At 35.2% G+C, this 11244-nt stretch overlaps 1 protein-coding gene across 2 annotated transcripts; it reads left to right on the top strand.

Annotated features, from left to right (window-relative positions):
• Positions 1 to 2684: 2684 nt before the first annotated feature.
• On the top strand, positions 2685 to 4654 carry BAG1 (BCL-2-associated athanogene 1). Of its 2 annotated transcripts, none has more exons than XM_023687117.2 (4): positions 2685 to 3446; positions 3540 to 3802; positions 3877 to 4023; positions 4111 to 4654. In XM_023687117.2, the coding sequence occupies exons 1-4, from the start codon at positions 3206 to 3208 to the stop codon at positions 4480 to 4482; spliced, it is 1023 nt and encodes a 340-aa protein (XP_023542885.2). In that variant the 5' UTR covers positions 2685 to 3205; the 3' UTR covers positions 4483 to 4654. The 2 variants fall into 2 exon arrangements, with proteins under 2 accessions (XP_023542885.2, XP_023542887.2); XM_023687119.2 differs by having other exon boundaries at positions 2688 to 3446; positions 3546 to 3802.
• The last annotated feature ends 6590 nt before the right edge of the window (positions 4655 to 11244 follow it).

An 11244-nucleotide genomic window follows, 5' to 3' on the forward strand; every position in this document is an offset into this window, starting at 1 on the left:
TTAAATTACTCTTTAATCCCTTTCCATCTAACTTCTAATTTTGATTTGGATTAATTTAAATAATTTTTAATTTTTAATTTTTTTTTGGAAAAAATAAGATTCCAAAATAAAGAGGAGATTGAAATATTAAATTATAAAAATAAGGAATCAATAATATAATTACTACAAAAAATATATTTATTGCTATTTTATTGAGTATTTACCAAATGGTTTAGGGATAATTAGAGAGGTAATTCGAAGTCCACCGACACTGTAAAAATTAATTAAAATATTTTTCAAAAGAAAAAGAAAATAAAGGTCCAAATTATATGCTTTAATAAAAGGTCAAGTCATAATAATAAAACAATTTAAATAGAATAATAAAGAGTCAACGAATAAAGTAGGTTGCAACGTCCCTATCGGAACGACGTCCGCATGGAATAAACTCTTTGATTTGACCTGCCACGCGCAATGACTTTTTTACCCAATGCATAATCGACGCGTGGTATACACACGCCGGAGTGTCGGTGGTGGTTGCCAATTCACCAGACCGTGATGCGTTGATGTGGCGTCCTTGTGTCCAATGGGTCCCACTGCCACATGTCATTGCTTAATTTTCCATATTTTATTCGGAGATTCCATTTTGAAAGATTTTTTTTTTTATTTCCCAAAATCTTTAGCTAATTTTAAAATTTGTTTTAATTTTTTTTTATAGAAAATTTCTAATTTAATTATTTTTTTATTATATTATGAATTTGCATGTAAATATATAAAATTTTAAAAAATCAATAATTGGTTGAATAAATATATAATTATAAAACAATTTTTTTTTTTCAAAATGTGAGATTTTCTCCATTTAAATGAAATTATGATTAAAGGGAAAAAAAATTAAATAATGGAAGTTAGTGAAATGTCTAAATTACCCCTAATTTGGAGACAAAATGTTTGATGAAAAATGGGAAAAAGTGGGATTTTATTTTGAAGTTCCAAAATTATATTCATAAATAAAATTGGAATTAGTTTCATAAAAAGAAAAAAAAGGAATCTTATTTAGTAATTTACTTTAGGGAAGTTTCTACCAAAAACCAATTATGTTATGCAAAACTTATCTTCAAAAGGGAAAAATGTATTAAATACAATAATACCAAAATAAAATTATTTATTTATTTTTATTTTTTATTTTAGTAAATTTTATTTATTTATTTCTATGAATGATACTATAATAAGTTTCACTCTAAAATATTCATTGTTTTGTGTACTTAATTAAGAATATTAAATAAAAAATTCTTTAAAAAAATGAAAAATATTTCTTACAATATTCATGAAAAAAAAAATACTAAAAATAGTTTTTAGCAAACATTCCCATTATAACTTATATCAATAAATCACATCTTAAATGGATTTACTTTCAATTTTGTGCAATAAATGGGTCAAACACTATATATATATATATATATTAGTTAATTTATTTTTGAAAGAAACTTCATTAAAAGGATTTGCGGATAATGAGCATAGTTGGTGATACCGAGTGAAAAAAGAATCCTCGGATGTCCAAATTTCAAGAATTTAGTAGAGTAATGAACATAACCGTTAAATCTTGATATGAGATACTTTGTATAAGATATATAGACTGACCGTTCAATCAATATAATATTGAATGAGCAATTGACGAAATTCTTTGTTTTCAATAGGCTTTAGTCATACATGTAATAGACCATCACGTCCTTGAGAAAGACGATCACTATCTCCCTTTAACCCTTTGAGCAAAATGCAATAAAAGGGAGAGATTGATTGACCTCATTCCCTCTACTTTGTAGGAACTACCATATCACGCTAAGGGTGCCTTTGGTGTCCAAGGTTTGTGAATCAACCATAGAACCTTGTCCAACAAATAAGTCGAAGAAGGTAGCTTGTAACAGCGTAAGTCCAATGCAAGTAGATATTGTCTACTTTGGCCCGTTACATATCGTCATCAGCGTCACGATTTTTAAAATGCGTCTATGAGGGAGATGTTTCCACACTCTTATAAGGAATGCTTAATTCCTCTCTCCAACCGATATAGAATCTCACAATCCACCCTATTTAGGGATCCAGCGTCCTCACTGTCACACCACATGATATTTGACTTTGATACCATTTGTAACCGCCCAAACCCACTGCAAGCAGATATTGTCTGCTTTGACCCGTTACGTATCGCAATCAACCTCACGATTTTTAAAACACATGCTCGGGAGAAGTTTCCACACTTATATAAGGAATATTTCGTTCCTTTCTACAACTAATATGAGATCTCACATAGCTTGTTTGACCCTTACACTCGAACATATACAAGACATGACAATGTTTGACGAACGATTGTGATAGACAAGATAACGAGACACATTTTCACGTATACTAAATTAACAAAGCCAATGAGACGAACATAAACCAAATGGATAATTAGGAGATGGAAAACAAAGGGCACATGTAAGTGTTAAGTGTTAATGAATGAGAGGGGAAGGGATCTTTGCTTTGCTTTTAAGACACACAGAAAAACACGAACACAAAACAACACACCATAATACATATAATAATAACGTAATTTTGAGACACAACAGTTCCTCCACACATACGTAATATGTCTCTTCCATTTCCCCTTTTCCTTTATAACCCAACCCACTTCCAACACAACCTTTGGCGGCTTTTCATTTCCCCCTCTTTTCTTATATAATATATGAGAGTAAATCAACACCCAACTTAGCTGGCCACTCGTTTTTATGTTTTCTTTCCTCCCTTTTCTCTCTCTGCTCTTCGCTGCCTTCGTCCCTCGGTTTCTAGAGGGATTTTCTCGGGAAAGTTTGAGACTTTAGCAAGCGGGGTGGGGAAATTTTTCGCAGGGGAGGCAATTGGTGGCTGATTTGGGCGCATCCCGATTCTGGGTTCTTCGGATTTGAGTCAAAGGAGAAACCCCATTTGAATTTAAGAACAAGAATCGGATGAAATTTTGGCGATTGGGGGCTTTTGATTTTGATTTTGATTTTGATTTTGTTTCTCAATACCTGTTTTAGACGCGTGGCTTTTGCAATTTGCTTCGACAACTCTGTTAATGCTGGCGTCACTGCCTTTTTCAACGATAATCTCTTGACGTCTATTGGGTGGGTCTCTTTCCATTTCTTTAACAGATCGCCGAAGAAAATTTTTCACGCCGTTGAGATCTGCTGCTTTCCGATTGGTTCTTCAGTCAAAGATGATGAAAATGAAGACGAAAACGACAGGGCTGTCTCAGATTAAGGGTAGTTCCGCAGTCGGTGACGGTGGTGGAGACGGTCAGTTGATGGATTGGGAATTACGGCCAGGGGGAATGCTTGTTCAGAAGAGAAACGCTGATTCCGACCGGGAATCAACTCCGGCGCCGCCGACGATTAGAGTTAGAGTCAAATACGGCTCTAATTACCACGAACTTAGTATCAGTTCACAAGCCACATTTGGTGATGACCCTTTTCTTGTATCCAAATTTCTGAGAATCCCAAATGAATTGGAGGCTGATTTTCTGTTTTGTCGGTGTTTTTTGTTGGTTTGAGTTGCAGGGGAGTTGAAGAAGATGTTGGTCGGACCGACAGGATTGCACCATCAAGATCAGAAGCTGTTTTTCAAGAAAAAAGAGAGAGATTCAAAGGCGTTTCTGGACATTTCTGGAGTGAAAAACAAATCAAAGATTGTTGTAATGGAAGACCCAATTAGCCAAGAAAGAAGGTATGTTGAGATGAGGAAGAACGCCAAAATGGAGAAAGCTTCAAAATCTATATCAGAAATCAGCTTGGAAGTTGATAAACTTGCAGGACAGGTAATTGTTTGTTTTGTTTTGTTTGGTCTTTTTTGGGGAATCAAAGGTTAATGTTGTAATGGCAAAACACATAGGTTTCTGCATTGGAATCTGTGATTTGTAAAGGTGGGAAGGTTGCTGAGAATGATGTGTTGAATTTGATTGATTTGTTGATGAATGAATTGCTTAAATTGGATGCCATTTTGGGAGATGGAGATGTCAAATTGCAGAGGAAAATGCAGGTTTGGTTATTATTATGTTCTTCATTTTTCCTGTTGTTCTTGAGCTAAAACGACACAATTTTGAACCATTTTGATCGTATTTTGTAGGTAAAAAGAGTGCAAAAATATGTTGAAACTCTTGATTTGTTGAAGATTAAGAACTCCATGGCTACAATTCAAACACAAACTCACACCACCACCAACAATTCTAATCATCAAAGACAAACAAGTAGGCCTTCCTTTGCAAACAACAAACTATCAACAATTCAAGAGGAGCAGCAGCAGCAGCCCCATGACGACCTTATCGACCTTGACGATTCTGTACAATGTCGGCAATCTCCTCCGCATTCGACGAGGTCGACGGTGTCCTCCAGTACCGTGGTGACAACAAAATGGGAGATATTTGATTCGTCCTCATCGGTTGCACCCGCCGAGCATCCCGTCCCACCGCCGAGGTTCAACTGGGAATTCTTCGATTGAGAGAGAGGCAGTAGATTTTGTGAGGATGTGTGATTTGAATTCAGATTTAGGTGGTTTGGTCCCTTATGATGATAATATGAGGAGCCTTTTGATTCTTTAGTGTATTTAGATGGAAATTTAGAGTGACACCTCCCTCTTCAGGAAATAAATGGATCATCACTTCTGTTCTTTATTTTTTGTTTGGCATTTTGGAGTTCATTCTCCCTTTCCCCCATTTGTATCTTCTTCCTTTTTCACCTTATAAAACAACACATCTCTACCAGATTCTCTTCCTTTGTTTCTCTGTTTCTGAGTTTCACAGACACCTTCAGATTCAAGACAGAGCTACTACCTTATTTCTTCCAAATTCAAAAGCTTCCTTCTTCTCCTCTGTCTGAGATCCCACCTCGGTCGGAGAGGGGAATGAAACATTCCTTATAAGGGTGTAAAAACTTCTCCCCAGTAGACGCATTCTAAAGAAGCACGAAAGGGAAAGTCCAAAGAGGACACTATCTACCAGTTGTGGGGTTGGGCGGTTACCAATTGTGGAATCCCATATTAGTTGGGGAGGAGAACGAAACACCCTTATTAAGGGTGTGGAAACCTCTCCCTAAAGGGGGTGTGTCACCAAGGAGGCTGAACCCTAAAGGGGGTAATAGTATCAGAGCCAGACACTGAGCGGTATGCCAACGAGGACATTGAGCACCAAAGGGAAGTGGACACTAGGTGGTGTGCCACCAATGCAAACAAGGACACTGAGCACCGAAGGGGAGTGGACACTACGTGATGTGCCAACAAGGAGGCTGAGCCCTAAAGGGGATGAACAGTGAGCTGTGTACCAGTGAGGACTCTAGGCCTTGAAGGAGGGTGGATATCGGGCAGTGTGCTAACAAAGACGTTGGGCCTAGAAGGAAGTAGATTGCGAGATCCCACATCAGTTGGAGAAAGAATGGTGGAGTCGGTAACACACTCTCTCTTTCTTTGTTAACAAAAAGTTGATCTCTTTCTCTCTGAAAATTAGGCCATAATTGAGAAGCAATGATTGGTTTTCTGTGGATGTATATGAAGCAGAAGGGATTAATGCGAAGAAAACAATGATGTTCCAAGACAAGGGTCTTTAGTGTGGGGGGGCTACAAACAGACAAAGGAAATGGTTCTTGATGAAGATGATTAAAGAATATGATACCTTTTCCTTTATATTAAGTATATCATATCATTCATTATCTGGGATGATGGGAGTTTTTCATCCCTCACAAGGCTTTCCATATTCAGAAATGTTGGCCTTCTTTTGGGTTTCTTTTTGGTTCTCTCAAGCAATAAAGGGAAGTCACAACAACTCTTCCATTGCCTTTCTGTGAAGCAAAGAAGCAAACAGGTAATCATATAAAAGCTCAAACTTCAATCCATCAAAAGCTATAAAGAAAGAATGATAATCAACACTTCTGCAATGGAAATGGACAAATCAGCAACTTAGCAACCAAAAGTATCAACTATCATACCCATCATGATTGCCAAAAGAAACCCATTTGGGGAATACTTAGAACATTATACTTTCATGAATGGATAATCTCTTTAAGCATAGTTAAGTGGTTATTATTATAGAGCTCGATAGTTCTCGATCTTTCTCATTTCAAATTGTTGTTTTTCGTTTTTCTCCTCTCTGTTTTTTATTGTTAAGATGTTAGATCCCACATTGGTTGGAGAGGGAACGAGTGCCCATGAGGACATTGCCCTCGAAGGGGGTGGATTGTGAGATCCCACATCGGTTGGAGAGGGAAACGAAACATTTTTTTGTAAGGGTGTAGAAACCTCTTCCTACCAGACGAGTTTTAAAATCGTGACGCTGACGGCGATACATAACAGACAAAAGTGGACAATATCTGCTAGAGGTGGGTTTTCACTGTTACAAACGGTATCAAAGCCCGACATTGAGCAGTGTGCCAACGAGGACGTAGGCCTCGAAGAGGGGTAGATTGTGAGATCCCATATCAGTTGGAGAGGGAAACAAGTGCTAGCAATGACGATAGGCCCTGAAGAGAGGTGGATTATGGGATCTCACATCGGTTGGAGGGAGAGGGGAATGAGTGCCAATGAAGACGCTAGGCCCTAAAGGGAGTGGATTGTGTTGGAGAGAGGAACAAAACACTTTTTATAAGAGTGTGAAAACCTCTCCCTAACATACGCGTTTTAAAATCAAGGGTGTGGAAACCTCTCCCTAGTGTACGTGTTTTAAAACCATGAAGCTATAACGATACGTAACGGACCAAAAGCGGACATAAAACAAGAGAGGAACTTAGATGGCAAAGCCACAAATATTAAAGTTGTATAAACCCAATGAGCCCAAGTATTAATTGGGTTAGCCACAAGGCTCATTCCATCATCCAAGGAAAGGAAAGCCCTCAACTTTTGAACACATAGAATAGGCCTACAAGCGGTGTATCTTGCACATCAAATGGGTATCAATTTGAATCGAAAGCTCTCCACTTGGAGGCATTAAAGAAAAGAACCAAAAAAAGGGGGCCAACTTGTTGTCCTTTTTGAACATGTTGCTTTAGAAAGTCAAAGAAAGTGGAAAGGCGATGCTCAACATACAGTGCCAAAGACAGTTTCAAAGCTAAAACAATGGCCACAACTTCAAGCCATTACAACCAAGTTTGAGATAATTGAAACACTAAAAGGATATGACCATAAATCACTTACCTTTTCAACACACTTTTTGAGATGGATCCTTCAAAGAAAAAGGGAGAAGCCAAACCCACAAGTTTTCTTGGCTGTCCGTTTCATAATCGACATCTCGTGTTCCTTAATTACCCGACTAAACTATCATCAACTTCTCATGTATTTGACCACATCGAGCCCTCTTATAAACCTATAATAAACTTTTTTTTTTTTTTTTTTTTTTGTAATTATTCTTTCAATATTTAAACCATATTATAACAATACGGGTTACAAAATATGATTGATTGGTAAAAGTAAAACAAAAAGGTTGTATTTTATACGTATGGATAAAAGGGTATGTGTGTAAAAATTTTATCTCCTCCTCATAGTTTATAGGAACCATTATCCGTTCCGTGCATAAGCTCTTATGACTTTGCTTTTAGTAGCTCGTACCAATGAAGATAATGCTCCAACTGTCTCCATTGTATCGAGACCTATTAGGACAATATCATATCATTAGTAGAGATATTCGTTCTATCCATTTATGTATTGAAATGATAGATCATGATTATATCACGTATGACGTAAGACTATTTAGACGTTGTTTTCGAAAATCTCAAATGAAATTGGGTTTAGAAAAGATCCAAGAAATGAAATTGGGTTTAGAAAAGATCCAACTTTCACTACTTTTGTTTATTATATTCAAAGTTAAAAGGTGTCGCACATCTTTGAATTGAATTTGGTTTCAAGCTTTGATTTTTATTCATTTTTTCTTATCTTTCCCTTTCATCGGTGCAAAATGAGACAAACCCACTAGTCTTTGGGCAACCAGTTGTGGATAATCAATGCAAAATTCTCCATAACTCAATGCTCTGTCAACCTCAAATTTGAATCGATCTCTCAAAAATTACACGTAAATTAACCGTCCAGGTTTGATAACTATTTAGTTTTTGAAAATTACCCGTATAAATAATGAAACGAAAAAAATTCATAGGTGGAAGTAGATTTCTCAACTCAATTTTCACGAAAAAAATCAAATAGTAATCAAACGAGATGTTAGTGTAAGACAACCATGTTTGAAACTTGTCATCTTCCAACATCGAGGATAAAGTATGAGACAGCCAGGTTTGAAACTTGGTGTACACCCATGTTCGTGAATTTCAATGCTTTTAATTTAATTGTTGATTTTATTCTATTTAATTCAAAAGGTTGAATATTTGATTTAGAATAATGTGCAATAATCAATAAAGTATGTAATAATTTATTCACATTAACCTTATTAAGTTTCATTAACCATGTTTATAATTAATCTAATTACAAGTTATTTTCAAATTGAGTTTGTTTTATCTTTTTTATAATAATAGTAATTAAAATAAAAGTGATGTATTTGATATATGCCTAACTAATTAGGCACTATCTTTTTTTTTAATTATTTTTATTTTCCTTTTTTCATTTTTTAAAATTAATTTTCATAGGGCATTATTTAAATTCCCTTGTCACAATGACAAAGATGGGTATCTTATTCTTTAAATATGATTCTATTATAATTTGTATTTTTTTTATAAATAATATGCTTTTAGTAATAAAATTCAAAATACATTTATTTATTTATTTATATTTAATGCTAATAGATTACGTAAATATGAGTGTAATTAAATTAAAAGGAAATTATTTATCCAAGTTGACAATAAATATAAATACTTTTAAAAAATAAGATTATTAAAAGAAGGGGTGGGAGGTTGAATTTGAAATAAATAAAAAGTTATTATTATTATTATTATTAGTATTTAAATTGAAAAAAACAATTTTAAAAAATTTTTTTTTTGGGGCATCCGGGATCTTGCCGCGACTTTTGCCAGCCGCTGCGCGTCGTAATCAACAAGTTCGGCGCGTGATATTGGAACCTTCTAAAAGTGAAAGTGGGGGAGTGGGTGGATGTGGTTATTTTGCATACCAACGGAACTGACGCTGCTTTTGGAAAAATCTCACCTCTCTAATTCCCACACGTCACTCTACACGCGTGGATCTCACTTGCTGACGTCCTAACTCTACCGACGAACTCGCTTTTATTTATTTATTTAATGACTTCCTCTACTTTATTGGTCAACTCTCCTCCCACCGTTTATAATTTCATTTTTAATTAAATTATAATTTTAATATAACATGAACCGAAACTACATCAAAATAAAAGTGATTTGGAGATAAAATAATTAAGAAAAACTTTAAAAAATGAAAGTTACTATTTATATCAGCAATGTGTCCCTTCATTCTCGAGGACTCAATCATAGGAACTATCAATTATTATGACTAAGTGAAAAGTAGGTAACCTGGACATACTATAAGAGATGCACGAGAATGTTGAGACTATCATATGTTGATATGGATTCCAAATCTTGAGTATGGGTCGTCAGAGTATACAAGTTTTAAGTTCGGGTAATTTCCTATATTTTCAAAGAATTTTAATTTTAATAAAATTTTCAAATGTTTAAAAAATTTAATCATTAATTACCATATTATGCCTAATATTGAAATTTAGGCAACAAGGGAGAAAGCTTGTAATTAAATTTTTTTAAAATAAAAAACCAGAAAATAATGGAAATCACTATTTTTTAGTTACTGCAATTATTTTTCAATTTAATTATTTATAATGTTCTTGAGTATTTTCAAATATAGAAATTCAAGAAAAAGAAACAAATAAGATTTAATAATAATAATAATATAAAAAAAAAAGCGTGCAAGGAAAAAAGAAAACCATTGGATAAAATATTTTAAATTTCTAATATTCCTTTTTTTTTTTACATAAAAAAATATTTAAATTAGTGGTTAGTACGGAGGAGTGTGAACAAACCTTATTTATTTATTTATTTATTATTTTTAAAAGTAAGGAACAAAAAAGCATCATAGTAACCTAGTTTCCTTATTTAATAATATATATATATATATATATATATATTTTTTTTTATAAAAAAAAATTCAAAAGTAAAAAACTTATATACTCTCCTCCACCTTAATTATGCTATTTATATTATAGGTACCATTGTTCTCACTGACACACTTGATGTCCGGCTCTAATACCATTTATAGCAGTCCAATTCTACTACTAACAAATATTGCTTGCTTTGACTCGTACGTATCGTGTCAATCTTACGATTTAAAAATGCGTATGTTAAGGAGAGATTTTTACACTCTTATAAAAAATGTCTCGTTCTCGAATGACATGAAATCGTGTCAAAAGAATGGGGGTGAGTTGTTGAAGAAGTCAAAGTTTGATGACGTTGATTAATGGTAATCTTCAAAGTAAGTTATGTTATTATTTATAAGTCCACCATTTCAAGCGGTAGAGAGACAAAGTTTGACTTTGTAGCTGCAACATCAGCTAAGGGAAAAAAACTGCTTGATTTTGCATGGCTTGGAATCCACGAAACTGTTCCCTCTACACCCACCAGAAATATATATATATATATATATAGAATATATATATATAGAGAGAGAGAGAGAAAGAGAGAAGAAGAATCCAAGTAGAGGAGCTGGCCATATGAGAGGTGTGAGAAAGTGACGCCCAACTCTGCATGCAATGTGGTGCGGTGATGTGTTTGTTTGTGGCCTTTGGGTTGGCCTTTTCGTGGCGGCCAAGAGCCCTATCTTCACACGCCATCTCTTTCTCTTTGCCCATTCATATCCTTCAAACACCCCTTCTTATAAATTATTATATTCCCATCCTTCCATGATTCACGTTTTTTTTTTTTTTTTTTCTAACCAATTTAGATATGTTCTCTTTGGACTTTTCTTTTCCGACTTCCCCCTCAAGGCTTTAGAACACGTGTGCTAGGAGAATGTTTTCACTTTCTTCTCCTCCCCAACCATTGTGGGACATCACAATCGACCCCCCCTTTGGGGCCCAGCGTCCTCGCTGGCACTCTTTTCTTCCTCCAATCAATGTGGAACCACCCCCAAATCCACCCCCATTTGCAGCGTCCTTACTGGCACACCGCCTCGTATCTACCCCCTTCGGGGGAGGGCGAGAAGGCTGGCACATCGTCCAGTGTCTGGCTCTGATACCATTTGTAACAACCCAGATCCACCGCTAGCAGATATTGTCCTCTTTGGACTTTCCCTTTTCGGGCT

This window comes from Cucurbita pepo, chromosome 9, assembly GCF_057944985.1.
Source record: "Cucurbita pepo subsp. pepo isolate OVF chromosome 9, ASM5794498v1, whole genome shotgun sequence".
Classification (NCBI taxonomy): domain Eukaryota; kingdom Viridiplantae; phylum Streptophyta; class Magnoliopsida; order Cucurbitales; family Cucurbitaceae; genus Cucurbita; species Cucurbita pepo.

What these genes read in the sequence shown, in the direction of transcription:
- BAG1 (XM_023687117.2), top strand. Translation starts at nt 3,206, where the DNA reads ATGATGAAAATGAAGACGAAAACGACAGGGCTGTCTCAGATTAAGGGT. An exon ending in CAGTTCACAAGCCACATTTG is followed by an intron (nt 3,447 to 3,539) that starts GTGATGACCCTT and finishes TGTTGGTTTGAG; the next exon opens with TTGCAGGGGAGTTGAAGAAG. An exon ending in TTGATAAACTTGCAGGACAG is followed by an intron (nt 3,803 to 3,876) that starts GTAATTGTTTGT and finishes CAAAACACATAG; the next exon opens with GTTTCTGCATTGGAATCTGT.